The 24,850-nt window shown below is 38.2% G+C and overlaps 1 protein-coding gene and 1 pseudogene across 1 annotated transcript; both read left to right on the top strand.

The window, feature by feature from the left end:
* The first annotated feature begins 4,014 nt into the window (after positions 1–4,014).
* LOC103932848 (brefeldin A-inhibited guanine nucleotide-exchange protein 2) lies at positions 4,015–12,804 on the top strand. The gene is made up of 11 exons (XM_048566837.1): positions 4,015–5,258; positions 6,265–6,582; positions 6,764–7,109; positions 7,190–7,612; positions 7,710–7,999; positions 8,298–8,571; positions 9,289–9,788; positions 9,877–10,198; positions 10,325–10,706; positions 10,827–11,512; positions 11,902–12,804. The coding sequence occupies exons 1-11, from the start codon at positions 4,090–4,092 to the stop codon at positions 12,511–12,513; spliced, it is 5,322 nt and encodes a 1,773-aa protein (XP_048422794.1). The 5' UTR covers positions 4,015–4,089; the 3' UTR covers positions 12,514–12,804.
* A 139-nt stretch (positions 12,805–12,943) lies between these two features.
* On the top strand, positions 12,944–14,728 carry LOC103932847 (annotated as a pseudogene).
* The last annotated feature ends 10,122 nt before the right edge of the window (positions 14,729–24,850 follow it).

Below are 24,850 nucleotides of genomic sequence, written 5' to 3'. Positions count from 1 at the left end.
CATACCATCATTGAAAACAACATCAAATCTTTTGTACTAATTTTGTGTGTGACCTCTCTCTATAACCTCTATTATTGATTGACACATGTTAAGTTCATGACAATGAAATTAAGGAGGGTTAAGCTTACTAACACATGTCAATCAATAATATAGGCCACAAAAAGGTTACACACAAAATGAATGCATAATATGAATACTACAAAGTACTCACTAGTGAGTACTTCATATACTCACTTTTTTATTTTAATCAAATCATATTTTAACACATGTTTTATTGTTTAGGAAAAAGTAATATTGGGTAGACTAACTTTTAAAATCAAATTTGTAAATCATGTGAGGCGGCACCAATTGTAAATAAAGACTAACTTTTAAAATCAAATTTGTAAATCATGTGAGGCGGCACCAATTGTAAATAAATATGTTAATTAACACTTTAATAATCCAATGATTAATAACCACGTCATATAATTTGCAAAATTTGGTCTAAATAGTTTGGCTTCTTAGCATTATCCTTTAAAAATAATAGATATGTTAATTAATTTTTCTTGAACTTTAAAAATTAACGCTACTTAATACTACGGTCTAGTAGTATTCCTCTTCACTTGTAAGTGAGCGGTTTTAGGTTCAATTTTTATTAAAGTCGAATTTGAACCACAATTTTACTAATCTATTGTGAGACTAATCCCACCCTATCGTTCTTAATGTAAATAATATCATTAAAAAAAAAAATACACGACATATTTTGATTGGATCAAATAAAAAAGTGAGTAAATTTTTCAAGGCTTGTTATATTAAAACTCCACATATTGTTGCCTTTTTAGTTAAAAATTATGTTAATACATCCTACATATTTCTCCATAGTACCTTTCCACCCCACACTCTTAACATACACTTTACATTTTTTATATACACTCCACATTTTTTACATACACTCCATTCTCTTTACATCTTATGTGTAAATACATAATATCATCCAGGGCACCTTCGGTGTGAAGCTGAAGGCTTGTGGGATACGAAGGTTTTTCTAATTGCAGATGGAAATCTTGGAGGATTGAGACCCCAAGCTACTCCGTTTACAGCATTGCTCTTCTACTCTCCTTGATTCTGTCCGTTGACTAATTTAACCTATCGATCGTCAACAATAATGATTTTTCGATATCTGTCACATAACCAAAACTTCATGTAAACAAAACCTCACATGAACAAGATATCTTGAAGCTTTTCGAAACATCGATCTTGTGTTCCATTCGTCAAAAATAATTGTTCTCAATATTAATGTGTTTGTAGTTTCATTGCTTAAGGTTTTGTTCTACAATGGAGGGCGAGACGGGTTATGAGAGTTGAAGAAGATAAATAATACGTTGAAATGATTTAGGGTGTATTTAGATATTTCTTTGTTTTTTTTTTTTTTACATAATAGAGTACATAAATCATTTAATATTAAATTTTAATATAGGATGTATACAACATTTATGTAGGATGCTAATAAAAAAGGACAAGGATTCTCTCCCCTTCTAATTTCTTTCTCCTTCTATTTGAATGGTTACGGTTAAACCACGTCAACATCTTATATTAACCTTTTTATAGAAATACTAAGACAAAAAATAATGTGTAAAATGAGAAGAAAGTAGGGAATGAGAATATGAGGGAAGATAATCCAACTCCAATAAAAAAAGCCATTTTTCAACGTTAGACTATCTCCAACAATGACTTAAAACCTAAAATTTCCCTTTTTTTTCCCCCCAAAATCTACTCCAACCAATGACCTAAAATTAACCTAAAACCTAAAACTTATTTTGAGGCCAAATACCAGCCCAATTTTAGGCCACAAAGCAAAATGGTCCCACCAACTGAGATTGAAACAAGGGCTGTGAAGCCCACTGCCCAGCTCCCACGCGCCAGACAGCCTACAATTCATCTGAGACTGACACAAGCTGGCCCACCCACGTGGGGTTGTCCCCCGGGTGTCAGCCCACTGTGTAGCCCAACGGTTACTTTTGCAACAATCCAACGGCTGGATTTAATGGACCGTTGGTTAATCCAACGGTCCAGGTTCAATTTTTGTTTTTTTAGTTTTATATTTATGTATTTATTGAATCCAACGGCTTAGATCAAATATAATTAAATATAACGGTAAAAAAAAAGATCTAACTGTCCAAATTTAAATCCAACGGCTAAAATAATTTTAAAAAATTATTTAACTTAAAATTCAACCAAAAACTCTATAAATACCTATGTATTTGTTCAAACATCCACACAAAACTCACTTTTCTCCTACAATTCTTCCAATTTTTCTTTATACCATTTATTCTCATTTCTAGAATTTTCAAGATGGCAAAAGAGCATGTTAGAGGTCGTAATTGGACCTTTGACGAAGATATTGCTTTATGTTTGGCATGGATTTCAATTAGCGAAGATGGTGCCGTCGGCACCAATCAAAATAGAAAGGTTTTATGGGGTAAAATCGTTGATAAGTTCCATGAAAACTCCAACGCCGGTCGAAGGGAAGTTGGTGGTGTTTATGATCGGTGGAAGATTATCAACAAAGCGTGCACTTTATGGAAAGGAAGCTTGGAGAGAGCCATGGTTGACATGCCTAGTGGAAGGGGCGCCTCAGAAATTGTGAGTTTATTTGTTGATATTTTAGTTGTCATGTACATAATAGTATTTTGCAACTAATTGTTTTTATGTATTTGTTGCATAGGGTGACAAAGCAATGGCAATTTACAAGACAAGAACTACACCAAAAAATCAAGCTTTTAAGTTGCATCATGCTTGGAACATCCTTAAGGATTGTCCGAGGTGGGGAACCGATGCGAACCAACAATGTGGAAGATTATTTCATAATGAAGCCCCACCCCCAAATGATGTCAATGAAGGTGTGAATTTTGCCGACAATGAAGGTGTCGAACAAATGACCCCAACTTCTTCTTTTGCAAGGCCCCCGGGTAGAGATAAGCAAAAGGAAGCAAAGAGAAAAGGGAAGTCCCAAGATCCGACACGTGCACAATTTGCTAGCGAAATGGCAATAATGAACGAAATCCAGTGCCGTCGACAAGAAGAATCGGCCCAAATGCTTTTGGCCATGAAGGAACAAGGGGATAGGGAGCAAGAAAGGTACGAAACAAATTTGATAATGGAGGACCTCGACAAATACACTCCAGAGAGGAAGAGATACTTACGTGGTAAGCAAAAGGAAATTTTACGAAGGAATGCCACAAGGAGTATATTTCAAGATGATGATTCATCTCAAGACTATCACCCAAGTCCATCACCAAGTCAAGATGGTGAATATCATTATTAAGTTTATGTAGTCTATGAGTTTTCGATTGTATTAAGTTTATGTAGTTTATTAATTTTTATTTTTATTTTTTAAGTTTATGTGGTTTATTAATTGTCTTTTTTATTTTTTAAGTTTATGTGGTTTATGAAATGTCGTTGGTATTAAGTTTATGTGGTTTATCTTGATTTTCATGTATTGATTTAGTGATTTTTCAAAATTTATCGGAATTTAAATATTTTTAGGTTAAAATGTTCATAAAATTAATTTATGATAGTCTACATAATTTTTTTTTTTAAAAAGTTAATTTAAAAAAAAATAGCCTTAATTCATTCTTTGATAATCTGGGGCTAAAATTTTAAGTCAGAATGGTTGGAGTAGAAAAGCTGTTTCTGGGCTAAAACCTAAATTTTCTGGGCTAAATATTTTTAGGTTTTAGGTCACCATTGGAGATGGTCTTAGAGATTTTAACTCTTAACCACACTCGATTCCCAAATGTGGCGAAATACCAAAAACACCCATCGAATCCAAACAGCCTTCACCCAGTTCCCCAGCAGCACAGGGCCATTTAGGTCGTTAAAAATCCCACCATTGGACCTCCCCGTCCAAGAAAAAACGCGATCCAAATCTCAACTTCTCCTTCCCCTCTCTCACCTCTGTAATTTCTCGCTGAAGCTCTCTATGCCACTGAGTCAACCCGCTCACCGAGTCACGAACCCTCCCCGCCCGCCTCCGCAGTCCACAGCCGCAAGACGCTAGCCATTTCTCCAGATCCGGCTCACTGAACCACACTCGCAGCAAGCTCGGGAATGGCTTCTTCGGAAGCCGATTCCCGTCTGAGGCAGGTGGTGTCCCCAGCCCTCGATAAGATCATCAAGAACGCCTCGTGGCGGAAGCACGCCAAGCTCGCCAGCGAATGCAAAGCCGTGCTCGAGCGGCTCAGCAAGTCAAAACCCGACTCGAATTCTGACCCGGACAACTCTGAGCCGGGCCCTCTCCATGATGGAGGCTCCGAAGAGTACTCTCTTGCCGACTCCGAGTCCATTCTCAGCCCCGTGATCAACGCCGCCGGCTCCGGCGTATTGAAGATCGCCGATCCGGCTGTCGATTGCATCCAGAAGCTCATCGCCCATGGCTACTTGCGCGGCGAGGCTGACGCATCCGGTGGCGCCGCGGAAGCGAAGTTGCTCACGAGATTGATCGGGTCTGTGTGCAAATGCCACGATTTGGGGGACGATCAGATGGAGCTTCTGGTGTTGAAAACGCTGTTATCGGCAGTGACATCGATATCGCTGCGAATTCACGGCGATTGCTTGCTGCAGATAGTGAGGACTTGCTACGACATCTACTTGGGGAGTAAGAATGTCGTTAATCAGACTACGGCGAAGGCGTCGCTGATCCAGATGCTGGTGATCGTGTTCAGAAGAATGGAGGCTGACTCGTCGACGGTTCCGATTCACCCAATCGTGGTGGCTGAGCTGATGGATCCGGTTGAGAAAGCCGATGCTGATGGCTCGATGACAATGTTCGTGCAGGGGTTTATCACCAAGATTATGTCCGACATTGATGGAGTTTTGAACCCTTCGACACCTACTAAGGTGTCATTGCGGCATGACGGGGCGTTTGAGACCACCACAGTGGAGACCACGAACCCTGCCGATTTGCTGGATTCGACTGATAAGGACATGTTGGATGCCAAATACTGGGAGATTAGTATGTACAAGACGGCATTGGAGGGCCGAAAAGGCGAATTGGCAGACGGAGAATTGGAGAGAGATGAGGATTTGGAGGTTCAGATTGGGAATAAGTTGAGAAGAGATGCGTTTTTGGTGTTTAGAGCTCTGTGTAAGCTGTCTATGAAGACTCCACCAAAAGAGGCATTGGCGGATCCGGAGTTGATGAAGGGAAAGATTGTTGCTTTGGAGCTTTTGAAGATTTTGTTGGAGAATGCCGGTGCTGTCTTTAGGACCAGCGAAAGGTACATCACTGCTTCTCATGTTATAATGCTTGTGCTTGGATGTTGCCATTTCATATCGAGTGTTTAATTGTCTTGATTATCTGTTCGGATTTAGCTGATTAGTGATAACATTCAGTTTACTTGCTCTAGATTCAGCTTTAGCTTCATTATGCTTGTTGAGTATGCTGTTTATGTCTCTATGTTTGAGATTTTGTGTCGGAAGAGGGTTTATAAATAACAGATGGTGCAAGAGACTTTGGTTTCATTATTTAAATGATGGTTGGCATGATAATAGAACACAGGGCTAGGTGTGGTCCGAGAGGAGTAGGAGAATCGCTAATATGTCAATTTGTAATTGCCTAGCTTGTAAGGCTGGTGGATAGATATGGTGGCTTCTTAGTTTATACTTCTTAGTTGTAGAACTGTAGTTTTACCTCTTCCATATGATCATGGGTAATATAGTACATGTGATGCCCTTAGAAATGGGTGACCGGAAATTCATGCTATTGTGAGTGTCTGGTAGCTCCTTATCAATTAATTTATTAAAGGACTTTGCTTAGATCTGAAACACGATTCAATTTGGGACAAGCATATCTCCAGGCTCATAATGCAGATATGTCACTCCCTATTCTGAGCAAAACTAATTGGTATATCTCTTGAGGTATTTGAGTGGATCCCCAGATTCGACACATCTGTGCAATATAATACATGGTTTATCCCTGGATGTTGCTATTTTTTAGATCTTGGTTTAGTTTTCTGGCAATGCAATTTACATGCTGGTCTCTTCTGCGATTTTGATTTCTGGTGTGCGCACGTCTGTGCATGAGCACAAGACAGCATCGTAATGATGTTCACGAAGTCTCCTCTTGTAGTTTTTTATTTTTCTGTTCAACAAAATATGCACTTCTCAGATCTTTTAATTCAGGAAATAAAACTTGCTTTCACTTTATTCGTCTTCTAGATATGTTCAGTTTAGCTAGGTTTTTTCTCCTACCTCAAAATCTCTAATGATAAATTTTGTGAACAGGTTTTTAGGCGCGATTAAGCAATATTTATGTCTGTCACTGTTAAAGAACAGTGCTTCAACTCTTATGATAGTTTTTCAGCTATCTTGCTCCATCTTCATTAGTCTGGTGTCAAGATTTAGAGCTGGATTGAAAGCAGAGATTGGAGTATTTTTTCCTATGATTGTTCTCAGAGTTTTGGAAAATGTCGCACAACCCAATTTTCAGCAGAAGATGATAGTACTTCGGTTTCTTGAGAAGCTCTGTGTTGATTCACAGATCTTGGTTGACATATTTATCAACTATGATTGTGATGTCAATTCATCGAACATATTTGAGAGGTATGCTATGTTCTTTCCTGTAGAATCCACTTTAAATACTTTCAAATTTTAAAATCATTGAACAATAATATTGATTATCAAATTCAATAGAAGATGTCCTGCACTGTATGTAGGATTGTGAGTTATTGGTCTTGCATTAACAATGCCTTCTTTCTCCTTATTTTTTTTGCCATATTGTCAGGATGGTAAATGGCCTTCTTAAAACTGCGCAAGGTGTCCCTCCTGGTGTTGCCACCACATTATTACCACCTCAGGAGGCAACTATGAAACTTGAAGCTATGAAGTGCTTAGTTGGTGTTTTGAGGTCGATCGGAGATTGGATGAATAAACAATTGCGTATTCCAGATCCTCATTCTAACAAGAGATTTGAGCCAACTGAGAATAATCCTGAACCAGGAGGTCTTCCCATGGCAAATGGGAACAGCGAGGAGCCTGTTGAAGGGTCAGACACTCATTCTGAAGCCTCCAGTGAGGCCTCTGATGCTTTGACCATTGAACAACGCCGGGCTTACAAGCTGGAACTTCAGGTAAGGGCAAATGGTCTGGAATTCCATTAGATTCATCTGTGGGCTGTTGCACTTGGAATCTAATGTATATTTTGTGGCAGGAAGGTATATCTCTTTTCAATCGGAAACCTAAAAAAGGAATTGAGTTTCTCATTAATGCAAACAAGGTGGGTAGTTCACCTGAGGAGATAGCTGCTTTTCTCAAAAATGGATCTGGTTTGAACAAGACTTTGATTGGGGATTACCTTGGAGAAAGAGAAGACTTATCGCTAAAAGTAATGCATGCTTATGTGGATTCCTTTGAATTTCAAGGCTTGGAGTTTGATGAGGCCATCAGGGCCTTTCTTCAAGGCTTTAGGTTGCCTGGTGAGGCACAGAAGATCGACAGAATAATGGAAAAGTTTGCGGAACGCTATTGCAAATGTAATCCGAAGGCTTTTACTAGTGCTGACACAGCCTATGTCCTTGCTTACTCCGTGATAATGCTCAACACTGATGCACATAACCCTATGGTGAAGAACAAGGTGAGTTCACGATTTCACATATACCTTGATTTAATTGGATGACTGAAACAGATAGCTGATTGATGTCCCTCTCTTTCTGGCCATTTAAATTATGCAGATGTCAGCTGATGATTTTATAAGAAACAATCGCGGCATAGATGATGGAAAAGATCTACCTGAGGAGTACTTGAGGTCATTGTTTGAGCGAATATCAAGAAATGAGATTAAAATGAAAGAATATGAATTGGCTCCTCAAATACAGTCGGTGAATCCAAATCGGCTTTTGGGCTTGGACAGTATCTTGAATATTGTGATCCGTAAACGGGGGGAAGGAAATCAATTGGAAACCAGTGATGATCTTATCAAGCATATGCAAGAACAATTTAAAGAAAAAGCTCGCAAATCTGAGTAAGACTAACTGAACTTCTCTGATATCAAATGTTTGGCTTCTTATTCGCCATTCCATTTTTATCAGGCCATAATTTCTTCGGAGTCCATAGATTTTACTTTCTAGGAGTTGTCTTATTGACTGAGGATTGTTATTTCTTGCTCGGCATAGTGGAAGTTTGACTATACTAAGATATTGTGCATTTATATTTAGGAATTTGTAATATTTCATATCTTTAGAATGTGGGTTATCTTGTAATCCAGATTAGATATTGATTAGAATTTATTCTTAAAATATACTTGTATGGCCATTTTGTAGGTCAGTTTATTATGCTGCAACAGATGTGATAATTCTTAGATTCATGGTTGAGGTATGCTGGGCCCCTATGTTGGCTGCCTTCAGTGTTCCCCTTGATCAAAGTGATGACGAAGTAGTTATTTCACTGTGTCTGGAAGGCTTTCGTCAGGCCATTCATGTTACTGCTGTAATGTCCATGAAGACCCATAGAGATGCTTTTGTCACTTCACTAGCAAAGTTTACTTCCCTCCACTCTCCTGCTGACATCAAGCAGAAGAATATTGATGCAATTAAGGTTAGCATATTGTTGTACTCTACCATAGTTTATCAGGATGTGAATATGCATAAAGATTGTACTAGTTAGTTGTCCTTAATTTTCATGATGCTTTGAAGTAGTCTTATAGGAGAAATCATGTTACTTTGCTAATCATATCATAGTTTTGAACAATTTGGATGCGAATTTATTTTACTTCTGTTTTCTCATGCTTAACCTGTCATCTTGGCAGATATGTAATGCAGCATAATAAGTATAAAGGTTTGCATGCAAATAATATGTTCACTTGAACAATTGTGCAGAAACCTTACATAAAATTGATTTCTGAAGTGAAATTGATATCTTAAGTTGGCAAAAATATAAAGATTTGAGTTACTGGTCTTAACTAGAATAATAATGTGCTGTCCCAAGAATGAACCAGGAAAAGAAAGCGAAGAAATTTTCAATTTAGAGCTAAAACTGCATAGTTAAACACTTTGCACAGACGGCAGAAGAGTGTTTAGGAGAAGAGTCGTGCATGTGCTTGTATCGTTATCTGTGAAATAAATATGAACATAGTGTATAATTGATGTTGTGTAAGTTACAGCATCTGTTGCGATTTTGTGCTCCTAGGACTTGCTGACGGTCTCTCATAATGTTACTTATGCACTATCATGTGACAGGTTCGGCACAGTAATATGCTCAAGTGCTTGTGCTTTGAGACGAATCTAACATTTTGTTTGGTCATATTTTTCATAGGCAATAGTGACAATTGCAGATGAAGATGGGAACTACCTCCAAGAAGCTTGGGAGCATATTTTGACATGTGTTTCCCGGTTTGAACATCTACATCTCTTGGGAGAGGGTGCTCCTCCAGATGCCACGTTCTTTGCTTTTCCTCAGAATGAGTCAGAAAAATCAAAACAGGCTAAGTCAACTATCCTTCCTGTTTTGAAAAAGAAGGGGCAAGGAAGGATGCAGTATGCAGCAGCTGCTGTGTTGCGAGGTTCATATGATAGTGCTGGTATTGGTGGGAATGCTTCTGGGGCGGTCACATCAGAACAGATGAACAATTTGGTTTCTAATTTAAACATGCTAGAACAAGTTGGTGAAATGAGCCGCATATTCACACGGAGTCAGAAGTTAAACAGTGAGGCAATTGTAGATTTTGTTAAGGCACTTTGCAAGGTCTCTATGGAAGAATTGCGATCGGCATCTGATCCTCGAGTTTTCAGCCTTACAAAGATTGTTGAGATTGCGTATGGATCACCCTACTTCATTCTTATTTATGTGCTTTGTAAAACAAAAAAACTGTAGAATTTGACCTGAATTGTTTTCTTGTAACAGGCATTATAACATGAATCGCATCAGGCTTGTGTGGTCAAGCATCTGGAATGTGCTTTCTAATTTCTTCGTGACAATTGGCTGTTCTGAAAACCTGTCAATTGCCATTTTTGCTATGGATTCTCTACGCCAGTTGTCAATGAAATTTTTGGACCGAGAAGAGTTGGCTAATTATAATTTTCAGAATGAGTTTATGAAACCTTTTGTCATTGTTATGCGTAAAAGCAGTGCAGTTGAAATACGTGAATTGATCATCAGATGTGTTTCACAAATGGTATTTTCTCGTGTCAACAATGTCAAATCTGGATGGAAGAGCATGTTCATGGTACTAGAATATTCCCAGTCCTTATTTCTTTGTGATACGCTTAATTCTACAGGTGATAAAAATTAATTTGATTTTATGAATTATTCTTGTTGGATACTGATAGTTCTCCATTGCTATGTTATTCAGGTCTTCACTACGGCAGCTTATGACGACCACAAAAACATTGTACTCTTGGCCTTTGAAATAATTGAGAAGATTATTCGAGACTATTTTCCGTACATTACTGAGACTGAAACCACTACCTTTACTGACTGCGTGAATTGCCTAATTGCATTTACCAATAGTAGATTCAACAGAGACATTAGCCTCAATGCTATTGCTTTTCTTCGATTTTGTGCTACAAAACTTGCAGATGGAGGTCTTGGTTCCACATCAAAAAATAAGGACAAGGAGGCTTCTGTAAAAATCTCTCCATCTTCACCTCAAGCCTGGAAAGATGGAAAACAAGAAAATGGTGAAATAGCAGATAAGGACGACCATATCTATTGCTGGTTCCCTTTATTGGCTGGTAAGGATACTGCTAAATTGGTACTAATAAACATAATGTTCCAGAGCGTTTGTGTTAAATTTTTGAGCTTTTTAATTTATCACACGGGGAAAGAGTTATTTATTTATCTTCACTCTGCAGGTTTATCCGAGCTTAGCTTTGATCCTAGGCCTGAAATCAGGAGGAGTGCCTTACAAGTACTGTTTGAAACTTTACGTAACCATGGTCACCTTTTCTCACTACCTTTGTGGGAAAGGGTGTTTGAATCAGTGCTATTTCCAATATTTGATTATGTGCGGCATGCTATTGATCCTTCTGGGGAAGGTTCACCAGGGCAAGGGACAGATGGTGATGTGGGCGACCTTGACCAAGATGCCTGGCTCTATGAGACATGCACATTGGCACTTCAATTAGTTGTTGATCTCTTTGTCAAATTTTATACCACAGTCAATCCACTATTGAAGAAAGTTTTGGTGCTTTTAGTCAGTTTTATTGGACGACCACACCAAAGCTTAGCTGGTATAGGTATAGCTGCATTTGTGCGGTTGATGAGCAATGCAGGGGATCTCTTTTCTGATGAAAAGTGGCTAGAAGTGGTTTCATCATTAAAAGAAGCAGCCAATTCAACGCTTCCTGATTTCTCTTTCATTGTTAGTGGAGATAGTATCATTAGAAGCCACGAACATGCTTTGAGCAGAGAAGAGAATGGAGAGGCCACTGTGTCTGGCAGGAGTGATGAGGATTCAGAGAGATTGAGGACAAACCACCTGTATGCTGGAATATCTGACGTCAAGTGCCGAGCTGCTGTTCAACTTTTACTGATTCAGGTAATTTCTACTCCAATTACAGGTGTTGGATAGGTTAGACAAGCCACCCTTGCATTGTTATAGGATGCAGCTTGGATGGCATGAACTCTAGTCTTTTTCGTAGGGACCCAATTGAAAAACAACCCAATCTACAGGGACCAAATTTGAAGTCTTGGAAGTCTATCACAATAACCATTTCTTTTGAATTTTATTGTTTTGCTATCCAGTTACAGTTTTTGAAAATAGAAAATGCTGGAGTGACAATCAATTTGAAGATAGGGCAAACCTTTGAATGCCTATATGCATGTGTGCATTGTGCGAGAGTGTGTGATATATACATGTTTTAAGATATTTACATGTTATCATGTCTTTATGGTTTCGTGAGGTTTGTCTTTCAATATATTTGGCAGGCGGTGATGGAGATTTACACCATGTACCGGTCTCACCTTTCTGCGAGGAACACGTTAGTCCTTTTTGATGCTTTGCATGATGTTGCATCTCACGCTCACAAGATTAACACTGATACCACTTTACGAGCAAGGTTACAAGAATTTGGCTCCGTGACCCAAATGCAAGACCCTCCACTGTTGCGCATTGAGAACGAATCTTACCAAATATGCCTTACGTTGTTACAGAACCTTATAGAGGATACACCGACAGGTTACAATGAGGCGGAGGTGGAGTCCTACATCGTGGACCTCTGTAGAGAGGTTTTACAGTTCTATATTGAAGCTGCTAGCTCTGGAAAGGTATCTGAATCATCCAAGGGGCAGCAACACCATTGGCTAATTCCTCTAGGTTCTGGGAGACGAAGAGAATTGGCTCAACGTGCCCCACTTATTGTGGCAACTCTCCAGACTATCTGTAGTTTGGGAGAGACCTCATTTGAAAACAACCTGCCTCAGTTCTTCCCCCTTCTTTCCAGCTTGATAAGTTGTGAACATGGTTCAAATGAGGTCCAGATTGCCCTCGGTGACATGCTCAGCTCATCTGTGGGGCCTGTGTTGCTTCGGTCATGTTGAACAGGTGAGATAGGGCCCTGCATTTGAAATGTATGATAATTTTACCCCAAGTCTTTGTAGTTTTCATTTTCGTATTTTTTATTCGTTATCGGAAATATAGTTTGATAGTGTGTATGAAGAGTTAGTAGCAATGTTCTGGATTTGATTGACTAGTGCTTCTGAACCTTCTGTAGTCTTATCTGAGAGTAGCTCCATTTAGAGTTTATATATCTCTTCAGGAGTTTTGATGTTGTATGCTAGTCACATTTTTTGTTTTACGGTAATCAGACGTGGACTCAGTTCGTCTTCCCAGTTTGAGTGTACCTTTTTTTGTTAATGTTATGTGAGGACTTGCATGAAACATGTTTACCGTCATTGTGGCGTCTTGATTTGACAATACAATGTCGTGTGAACATATTTAGCAGTCGCTTTTCATTGTGTCGTAAAACCCAACAGAAATGCTTGTTCGTACACAAGAAGACGGGTGATGGGAAATATTAGAATTATGATGGATGAGCTTGGTAATGCATCTCATAAATCATCAAGCATGAGATACTTGATGATTTGTATCGCGTAGGTGAGATTTGAGCACATTATTTCGGATATGAGGTAAATATTCTTAACTGCTTGAATTATGAGTCTCAAGCTCTGCAAATCGGTGATGTGGAACTTAGATTTAGGGTGAAATAAATAAGTGAACGTAATATTTGACAATTTTCCAGAAAACACCTACCAAAAGTCAATTAGAGACCTCAATTTGCGGAAGCCACAAGTGATCGACAGTGAAGTCTCACCAAGCAAGATCTAATCAAATCAATTCCCCCAGCTTATAATTCAAAGACTTGGCCCGACTCTCTCTCTCTCTCTCTCTCTCTCTCTCTCTCATTTGTATACATATAGTGCAGTTGGGCTTCTAGGGTTTGTAGTCGTAGAGAAATTACAAGGTCACAAAAGCTACGTCGAAAGAGCCATGCAAACCTCAACTTGTTGCTAGTCAAGTTAGCTCGAGCAATCTGCTCTTTTTTATGCTTTCAAGTTTGAATTTTCTTCTGTAATATACAACTCAACACTACTCTTCTACTGTATTTTGCAAGAGCCAATAACTCTACCCTCACTTATCACACAATTTGTCAGCTACAATGAGTTGTATCTGAATTTTCTTGGAATCAACCATCCAGAGGATGACAAGTGGATGCAAGAAAAGAAAGCCACCAAAACTTTCTTCCATCTTCGACGCGCCAGCGGCTACAACCTCATCTTTTGCAGCCATGGAAGTCTCCAACCAGTTCAAGCAAGTGTTTGAAGTCATGGAGCAAACGGGGACGGGAAAATCTCCCCTCTCGAGCTGAGTGTCATGCTCTTGTGCCTCGGATACAAGAAGTCGATCGCCACAAAGGAAGCTGAAGGGATTGTGAGGGAAATGGATTTTAATGGAGACGGATTCATAGACTTGGATGAATTCATGACTGCAGTGAATGTTGATAGATCAAGAAATAATAGTAAAATGTTGGGTTTGGGTTTGGGAATGAGGAAGAAGAGTGAACTCATGGATGCTTTTCATATTTTCGACGCGGATAAGAACGGGAAAATTTCAGCCGAGGAGTTGCAGAAGGTTTTGGTGAGCCTTGGATGCCAAAAATGTAGTCTGAAAGAGTGTAGGAAGATGATTAAAGGGGTTGATAGGAATGGAGATGGAGCTGTGTATTTTGAAGAATTTAGGTTGATGATGACAAGAAATTATGTGAGTTGATTGAAGATCAATTGGAGTCCACTACATGAATCGGATTTAAGTTAGGCTGAGGCTAAATCATGTATAAATTAAATGGAAAGAAGCTTAGTTTTGATTACGAAGATTTTAGAATGCATACTTTTGTCTAAATTGTTGAGTCTTTTTCCAAAGAAAAAGGGTTCATCACTTGATTGTGTGTAGAGATTATAGCTCTTAGGAGCAAGTGGTGGATTGCTGGTGGATATAATGAAAAATAAATATTTTTGAAAAGGTTGTGTCTAAAAGTTTATAAGAAGGCAGAATATGCTCCCCACCACAATTCCCTCCCTTTCTCCCTCTTTTTTTTTCATTTTTTTTTTATATTTAGAAAGGGAACCAGCTAGTGGCCGTCACGGCAATCCACCTTTTCAATGGCTAGGAAGACTTACAGGGGCATTTAAGCCTCACTTGGTCACCATTGTGCGATTCACCAAACCCAAGACGTAACGTATAAAATATGGACTTGAAATTCACCCTTAACACTGGACCACCCTACAATGGTTTCACTTGCTCCCTCTTTGATTGCACTTCTAGTTTCTTGGAATAGAAAGTCCACTTGGACCATGAATCGAGCTATGTTGGCTGACACCTCAAAGGTGACGAAGCCATAAAATGTGATAGAGTGTAGAAAAATGTGAATAAATTTGAACCTAAAAATTTTAAATATCAGAGTGCGTTGTGAGCGGGAGTGAACCCATTTCACACACAACGTCAGAGCATAAGTAAGGTACAGAAGTGTGGGTAAGAATCATACCCTCAAAAGTATCCATCAATACTAAGATTCGCCACAGATCCTTGTCGATACAAACTCAGCAGCTAAAACCTGGAGGGCACCAAACAAAAAGTGTGAGTGAGCAATAAAACCAAGCTTCCCAAAGTTATTACCTCTCTAAAAGTAATGCCCCTCAATGTAAAACCCGTATCGTTTTCCATAAGACAATACAACATATATACATATATCCAAACCATACTCAAAAATGGCCAAAACCACGGTTTGTCATGTCCATTAACTCCACCATGTGTTAATAAGTAGGCCAAATGAACTTAATCAATACAAAATGATATATTAGTCGAAGTCATCTAATGTGACATGTATGACTGCACCCATATCTCATCACATATCTCATCAATCATGGCTAGCATATAAGTTGGAGTCACCTCTTGTGACCTGTACGGCTTATCCATATCTCATCAATCATGACTAGCATATAAGTCGGAGTCACCTATAGTGACCTGTACGACTTATCCATATCTCATCACATATCTTATCAATCATGCTAGCCAATAACTCAATAACATGCTAGCCAAGAGCTCAATAAGTATACCTACACACGAGTCGGAACCACCTAAAGTGGTCTGTACGACAAGACTGAGTATAAATAAATACGCTCAAGTGCTACGATCACATGAAGACTGTGTGAATAATCGCGGGTCACCTACGAGTCGGAACCACCTAAAGTGGTCTGTACGACAGGACTGTGCACCTACCTTGGATTCAAGGTGAGTGTGAGGTGCGGGAGGTTGAACAGCATGTGAAGGACTGTGCCCTGGCCACGGGCTGGAGCACTAACACCGGGGTGCAAGTTTATGAGCTATAATATATCTCAACACAATCATACTCACTACCATCACTATCATCAACATGTACTCACCTGAAGCTTACCTGGGCGTCCACGGCGTCATTTAGCACTTCAAAGCATTCACAATAGTTAGGTTCAGGTAATATCCATATGAACATGCCATGATGCAATCTAAACCCAAGCATTTCATGATATTCCCAAAATATATAATACGGCGTAACATGTACAATCAATAACACCCTACTCCCAAACTATTTACTTTTAAGAGTAATCATCAGTGATAAGCCCAATTAGACACTAGTTAAATTAACTATCATTACTTACCTTTCCTTACTTCAATTTCTTGATTCTTCATGCATTGATTTATGATCAACATTTAATCACCAAATTATAAAGCTAAAGCTCACACTTCCCACCAATGTCCCTCACATTTCTCAATTCACTAAACAAGGCTATTGCTATTGTCTTAATTATTTAATCTCATTTATTATATGGCTGCATCTAACGTCTTGTTAGACCGCCTACGTACCTTAAACAGGGATCAAGCCATTTGTAGTTCGCAATGATTAATTGTAGGTAACAAGCATAGATCACTTTAGAAGTGTTTGCGGAACTATCAATTATATGCCTATGAAAGAAAAAGACCCACTCACCTGGAGTCCATGCTATGATTATCTTGCACGCACATCGAGACATCACGATCTATCGTCGCCTGTGACCAATTATCAAATCATGTCTCAAAGTTCTTACTGATAGAATACATAATTTACATAAAACATATCCTCAAGGACCTTCAAGAATAATTTGAGACCCATTGACCAAAAGTCAACCGTCGATCAAATCTACAACCCTGTATAACTCGATTCGAAAGATCCACATATTAGATTTCCAATCCATAACTTTCAAAGATCCACATTATGCTTCTAAAATAACGTACTAAAATTTTATTACGATCCAACGGTTGGATCCTCGCCAATTCTCAAAACTGATTAGCGGTTAATGTTTTATTTTATGAACTTACAAATCCAATTCGGAAAGATCTGTAGGTCATATTCCCAATCTGTAAGTTCCTACATTCTTCAAATATTATGTACTACAATGTAACAAAGTTTGGTGATGATCCAACGGTTTGATCATCGATTCACATAAATACCTATTAACGTATTGTAGAGAATTTAGGTTCCAACGATCAACCTACATCAATCAAATATTAAGACTAAATTCAAGACATTTAACATAGCCTAAAAATAACATTGACGGCCTATTGGCCACGTGCCGCCGTGGGTGGCGGTCGGCGGCCCCGACTCGCCGGAAAATCTAACTATTTTCAAAAATTACCAAAATTTACAAAAATGAAGATCTCAAAGAGAGGAACAACTTTAATACCTGCCACAAAGTCAAAAAGTGGACGGAAGATGGTCAATTTTTCCCATGAAGCCAACGGGTGCCTAAAGCTTCCCGGTATCGATTTGTCGTCTATGGTGGTCCAACGGGGTCAAGGTTGGTTGGGTTTTTCTCCTGGGAGGATGGGCTACAAAGCCCAAGTGGTGGCATCGGCCATCGCTTTGCCGATTTGCCGGAAAATCAAAAAGGGTGGCCGGAGCACCGTGAGAACCGTCAACTTCCGTGGCCTCAAACCGCCACATATCGTGGTTAATCAAGGTGTTTCTTGGGTGGGTTTTGTAGAGGGGAATGGGAGCTTCAAGATGGTGGTGGTGGCGTCAAAAAACTCCACCGGAGTTGGCCGGAATTGGCCTTGGAAAATGGGTGGTTGCGAGTGGAAAAACCCACAGGAAAGCTGGGAGTTATTTTTTTTTTATTTTTTATTTTTATTTTATTTTTTCTGATTTCTCATTGGTCCTCCATCCCTTTTAATTTAATTGGTCCTTTTTTCTCTTTATTTAAGGCTGATTAGTTAGTCTTCCCACAAGGTGGGAGTTCAAATAATTTAACTACCTTTAAATAACCAACTTCAAACGTCTGTAATTATACCGTTATAATTCGGACTCGCAAACGGCTTTCGCCTATGCATTCATAGTTGCAAGTACTATGAGGATATGCTAAAAGAATAAGTCATGCGTGACTCTAACTGATGATCAACGGAAGTCAAAGTCCTTGCCTCTAGGGCATTTTCGTAAATTCACGCTTCTAAAATTAATAAAAACGTAAAATTTGGGACGGGTTGTCACACTCTCTCTTGTTGGACAGTATTGTCCATAACATGGGTTCTCTATCATTTGTTCAACTATGAGAGATTATTCATTAGTGCCTATCAATCGAGTTGCGTGAATCAAACAAACAAACAAAACAATACATTGTTAGATGCAGTTTTCCTGAGTTGACAAGACAAAACATTGTTTGGACTCGTCAATTACGAACCAAAGTCACCCTGTCACAATAAAATATTTGTGAAAAAAACCACTCTTACAAGTTTATTGACATTGGGATACAGGAATTCAGATGCACAATTTAATGGCAAGAGTTTTCAGTTTACATGAAATACACCGATGCATATTGAAACATCACAACGGTTAAATATGATTTTTGGTTCTGAGATTTTTTTTTTTTTTTTTAATCCTTGATTTTGTCTATGTTGACGGTTGCAGGACATTTGTAAATTGACATTAAAAGACTAACATAAAAGGTAAAAGACAAGGATAAAATTGACGTATTATAATAAAATGCATGCACTAATGAATTACTTGTTTTTATGCATGTGAAATATTCTAGTGGATATTGTTGGGTTTTCACTCATGTGTCTCGGATTCGAAATTCATCATCTTTTAAATTATTATAACAATAATAATTTTTTAAAAAGTACTTGTTTTTTTTATATCATGTTAAAATATCTAATGCTTGTTTTTTGTATCATGTTAAAATTTTGAAGTATCCAACTCAAATTGGGCTCCTTAACATGTGCATGGAATCATTTGAGATTTTATCAAAGAGCAAATTCCTAGGGCATAGAAGCCCATATATAATTGGTCATTAGGTTTTGTTCCCCATAGTGAAAGGTTGGTTCACGGATCTCAAGTACTTCATACCTAACTTAGGCCCACTGGTAAGGATATTTTCTATTTCCAATGTGATGAATTGCGATATATGTATCAATTACCAAGGTTCTATTATATCTCCTTTTTTTTTATTTTTTATTTTTTATTTTTTATTTTTTATTTTTTTTTATGGAAACCTATTATATCTTCCTTGATGGGTGTTTGGTTGTTTGATATTTGGCTTTGGTTTTTTTTTTTTTTGGTAATGCTAGAAAGACTATCTTTTCAAATCATATTTTGTAAATCACATGACATAGTTGTTGACGGTTGGTCTTCTTTTTGAAATTCTTTAAAATCATGGAGTCTTACTTTATTGGCACATTATGTGGTTTACAAAATGTGGTTAAAAAGATGGTTTAGTTGTAAGCCTATTTAATTGAAGAATTATAGAGAGATTGAGAGAGAGGGTGCGGCAAGCATTATGAGAATTGGGTGAATTCTTAGGTGTGTTTTCTCACCTCCATTGTGTCTTTATTTACAGAAGTAGGGAAAGTTAATTCCTTACCCCATTAAGATTTATTTATAGTAGTAGGGAAAGTTAATTCCTTACCTCATTAAGATTACAACTCTAATAGGATAATATTTAAAGATAAGATATGATAGAAACCATAAGTATATTCCAAGATATAATATGATTTACACGATCACATTCCTAAACCATTAGGACTGCAACATTCCCCTTTAAGTGTGTAAATACTCTAGGAAATGGCGCATTACATTATCAACGATGAAGTAAGTATAGTTGATGAAGTCGTCAACACAATGAGCGAATGTCAGTCTCAAATCAATGGAAGAATGCATAAAAGGTAAAATTCACAAAACCTCGCTATGCTAAATCCCATAGACTAAGGAGAAACATGAGAAGTTGTATTAAGTCAAAATTATATATCTTTTGGAAACAAGTAGCAAGCTCAAAAGGGTATGGCCAGCCCAAGATGGGTGCCTCATTAAAACCTAGTTAGGTAGAAAAAAAATCTAGTGGGAAAAATGCTCCTAATCATAGGGAAAAAAAGCAAATTAAGGTAGGGAAAAAAAGCACATTAAGACCAAGTGAGTATACTTCTGGATACTCCTCTTGAGTTTGACAAAACTTCTAAATGAGAACTACAAGCATTGCATAGTTAGCATACCAATTCCTCGGACAAGTTTCTAGAAGGTAGACTTTGGCAGTGACGTCATGAAGAGGTTGACAAGGTTGTCTGGGATCAGATTGCATGACTTCAATGTTTTGATGCTTTACCAATGTGATGTAGACACAATATGCTCAACAAGAGCTCTCAACCAAGTCTCACATGTGGCGCAGTGAAGTGAGGTGAGTCTTGATATGATTTAACTAAGGTCTATATTGTGGACCTCCAAGATACAACAGTATCCCTAACGCTAAAGGCATAACCATTTGGGGATCATGCCTTGTGCGGGTTTGATAAGTAACATACGTTAGCATAATAAACAAGGCAAGCATCATTCCTAAGATCAAGGGGGTTGGATCCACTTGGGGTGCATGGGAATAAGCCCAAATTCATAGTACTTTCAGGGTAGGGGAAAACGTCTTGATACCAATTGAGTGGTTGCATGTAGGTGCAGTGCTGCATATTTACTAACATATCACTAGCGAATGAGATCCTGTCTAACACAATGGGTTAAGTACAACAAAGCACAAAGTTGAAATTAGATATGGAACTTTGGATTCTAGAACCTCTTCAAGGGTCTCATTTGCATATAGCATATGGAAGATCATAGGTATACTCAAAGGTAACACCTTCGGGTGTAATTTGACTAGTGGACCAAAATACTGTCAGAACAACTCTTGAACTTTAGGTCAAGGCATTAACTAGTTTTCTCAAGATCATTCATCTCAAATTCTGTCATCAAGTGCGATGCAGTTTTCTTAAGCTCTTCTAGAGTTTGAGTTATATTCATGTCATGGACATAAACTGCAACTCTAGCAATTTGGAATATGGCTTTATAGTTTAACATGCAAAGGCACTTATTTATATCCCTGACTGATCAAGTGATCACTTAGACAGGTATACCACATCCGTCGGATTGCTTCAATCCTTAAAGCGAATGCCTTAAACGAGTTGAGAGAGTATTCCGTGGTCTACAACTATTTGAACCAGTCCATGTACTTCTTCGGGAACTTACATGTAAATTTCCACATCAATTTTTCATGGAAAAACATTAACCACATTCATGTGCTGCTGTTAATCACATGGCATTTTGAGAGAAACCATGCATTGTAAGGCGTACGTCATATCACACTATTTCATTTATCTAATTACGCTTCCTTTTCCACTAGTAACACAACAAGGTTACCTTAGACAATATAGGAATTACAGGTTTAAACACACTTTGGTGCAGAATTAAACCTGGATTGTGATTTTGGTTGTCCAATCAGCTCTATGACTAATCCATGGAACACGGTTTGATATCGTCATTTTTCATTCTCGAGAGTAATCTGGATTAATCTTATGAGATGGATATGATTGAGACAGCGATCAAGTATGGATTCATCTTGTGCCGTGTACTTCCTTTTCTAGGGAAGTGATCATCCGAACAGAGTGATCTGTCATGCTTCATGCCAAGACAAATTGTATAATAAGTGACATCATTATTCTATCTAAATGTTCCAAATGATTATACCAAAGCAAGTAAACTACTTGAATCACCCATCTCTAGGTTGGCCATATGTGGCACGTCCCAGTTAAGAAGTAGCCCATTGGCCCCAAAACAAAGTTTCGGACTTTATATTTTGGAGGTGGTGCAAAGATATATCACTTTCTTTTCTTTAGTATGATCATTATCATCTTAAATATCCTTAAAACTCAACGATGTTCTTCCAAAATAGGGAGAATATAAAGTCTCTTAAATGGTAATCAATACTACTTGTACAACGATGAGCGTGCCAATGCTTTTAGTTAGGTTGGATATGCTTGAAGTCATTGCTAGAGAGGTGATTTAGGCATAAGTTAGTGTGCGTAGTATCGCATTCATCCAGACAACTAACTTTCCCACATTCATATCTAATCACGTGTTAACTGAACTCGGTCACATGTATAAGAAACATGATTCAATTAACTCATATTTAAGGACAATGTCCATAAACTAAAATAAACACCAAACTTGAATCCAATAACATAGAAAATTGTTCATAAAGTAAACCAAAGTTACTAAGGTGATTCGGCCAACATGGCCATCCATTTCAAAATTCTGTTTTTCCAAATGTGTCAAGTGGAGCAAAATTAGTCTTAGATATTGACTACAAAAATGGTACTCTTCAACAGCTTTGGTAGGGGCATGAACTAGTGCATAACCAATGATCTCTTCCATCAAAACGGAAGTTGATTTTGCAGGGTTGAGGTTCGTGAACACTGTCCCTTATCCTTGAAGTTTTAGGTCTTAGGTGCCAAGATCACTCTTTTGGCTATGATACGACCCTTCGGTAGGCCCTGACTTTATCATATGTTCTGAAAACAAACCTTAGAGTGGGTGAGAGAGAGACAGACTTGGGTTCGAAAGTTTCAACCTAACCATGCAAGTCTGTTTCGTGCATCCGTGCCAAAGCAAAGCATGTCATTTGGTAGGCTCCAATTGGAACTGGGTTAGGCCATTTAGTGTACTCCAGCCGAACTGGGTTTCTACCGTTCAGTACCTCATAGCTGAATCACTAGGGTACCTATCTCTCACATTTGTGGTAGTAATCTGATTCAAGAATTTAGTAAACTTTCGCTCTCCACACGGCTACTTCAGGAGCAAGTTAGAGACATGGAAGAACGAGAAAAGTCTTCTCCAGTAAAAAATCGATTCAATATTATAAACTTAAGAATCGTACTCATTCATGGATGATAAAGGTTATGATCATGGTTTGCTTCAGGCAATATCATCTTTCATGATTAAACGGTCCATAGGAGTGAGCCAAAGAGGCTTGGAATCCTTGTAAGGGAGGTACTTTTATTTGTAATGTTTTAGGCATAAGTCATCGAATGAAGATCATGGCCGAGCCTGTTTCTTAAATTCTTAATAGTCAAGTGGAGTTTCACATCTTGTGCCCACATAAAGTAGTTTTGTCATAAATTCCTAATTAGCGAAATCGAACTCGTGATGGTTCATCAATCCATTGACTGGGGGGACAAGATTGTGGCTGGTGCTATAGGAAAATAAAACCTCCATAAACATCAAAGTTAGTACATTTCAAGTTCTAAGACATGGTATACATGAAATACTTCGGGTTTTAATGGGTGTATTGTTTTATGAAAATTTTTGGTTTCAAAGGCACTAAATTCAGAACTACCTATTCGAGTTTAGTATGAACTTCTGGTTCATAAAAGGAGGTACTTGAAAGAACATAGAATACAAAATACAACTAAAGTGTAGTGAATTGGGGTTGCTCCAGGAACTTAAGTTTGAGTTGCTTCGAGACTACGAAATGGTTCAAAGAAAAATAATAAAATATTGAATCGTTAACTTCCAACAAGTGGGCTTTGGGCTGTTAATTTGGGATTTTTGTCGAATTAATGGGCTGCTGGACACTAAATTAATTCAATAAATTGAATCATATGGGGTTGATCATAGAAGCAAAATAATGACGTTCGGGCTCATATTCACTTTAGATGGCTTCAGACCTTGCGATTAGAAATAATAGCCTAAATTTGGCTTCAGGCTAGGACACCCTAACATAAGTGGGTGTGACTACAATGCAATGGGCCAAAAATTGGCATTTGGGTCGAGAGAACAGTGGCAGCCCAGCAAGTTTATGCTGGTTGCTGTCCAAAATGACGCCATGCTTTCTGTAAGCTTCAGCCTACAACAGAGGCTCGGGCCGAGAGGATAAAGGAAACCCAGCAAGCTTCAGGCGTTGGAGGCGGGCCGAAGGCAATCAAGCCCAGCAGAGAGAGAACCTAGCCATGCAAGCCAGGTCCACCATGAGCCCAACAAGCCTTAATTGGGTTTGGTTGCATGCCGATTTTTCCTTTGTTTTTTTTTTTTTTCGTTTTAGGGTTTACAAAACCCTAGTTCTTGCTTCTATTTTCTTTGGTTTCTTTGACTCACAAACCGTTTATTTTGTAAGTCTTGATTCATAGATCATCCTTGCAAAAATTCAATTCAATCTGAAACCATTTGCCTATTTAATTATCAAGATAAAATTTAATTGTTTCTTATATAACAAAGTATTTGTTTATTTCTTTGAACCCAATTAGATATCTTAAATATTTCCATTTGGCTAATATAGGGAGGTAAATATAAATGCAGGGGCTTCATGCATCATGAGGAGTGTTTCATGCATCATAGTCGTTGAAATTATCAAACTTGGATTTTAGGAGAACTTGATTGGTTGAAAACAAGTTGAGCCTTTGAATTTGTAGAAGATTTGTCTCGGAAATCCGAAATTCCATCTCCAATGCATTGTATGACGTACAACACAGAAAAATTAAATCGAATCAATAGTAGTATATTAATTTAATAAATAAATAGTTAATCATAAAAAGAATGAGTAGAACGTAATACTCCCCCGAAGATGAACAAACTCTTTTTAGCGCAGCGTTAAGAGCGTGCTGATAATGTGTTATAGGCCTATTTGATTGAAGAATTATATAGAGATTGAGAAAGAGGGTGAGGCAAGCACAGAGAGAATTGGGTGAATTCTAAGGTGAGTTTTCTCACCCCCATTATGCCTTTATTTATAGTAGCAGGGGAAGTTAATTCCTTACCTCAATAGATTACAACTCTAATAGAATAATATCTAAAGATAAGATATGGTAAAATCGCACAAGGATATCCCAAGATATTATATGATTTACACGATCACATTCCTACCATAAGATTGCAATAGGTTTCGCTAATATTTTCTTTTTTTGTTGATAAACAAGCAATATTGGGGGAGGGACGAATTGAGCTTGCTTACGACCTCAAATGCAGGAATAAATACTTTTAACCACTTGAATTACAAGACTCTTGCA

Source organism: the organism of the source record quoted next, unplaced genomic scaffold (assembly GCF_019419815.1).
Source record: "Pyrus x bretschneideri cultivar Hongxiangsu unplaced genomic scaffold, Pyrus_bretschneideri_v1 Contig43, whole genome shotgun sequence".
NCBI classification, from domain to species: Eukaryota; Viridiplantae; Streptophyta; class Magnoliopsida; order Rosales; family Rosaceae; genus Pyrus; species Pyrus x bretschneideri.
Note: the sequence above shows the minus strand (reverse complement) of the source record. Positions and strands in the feature narration are given on the sequence as shown.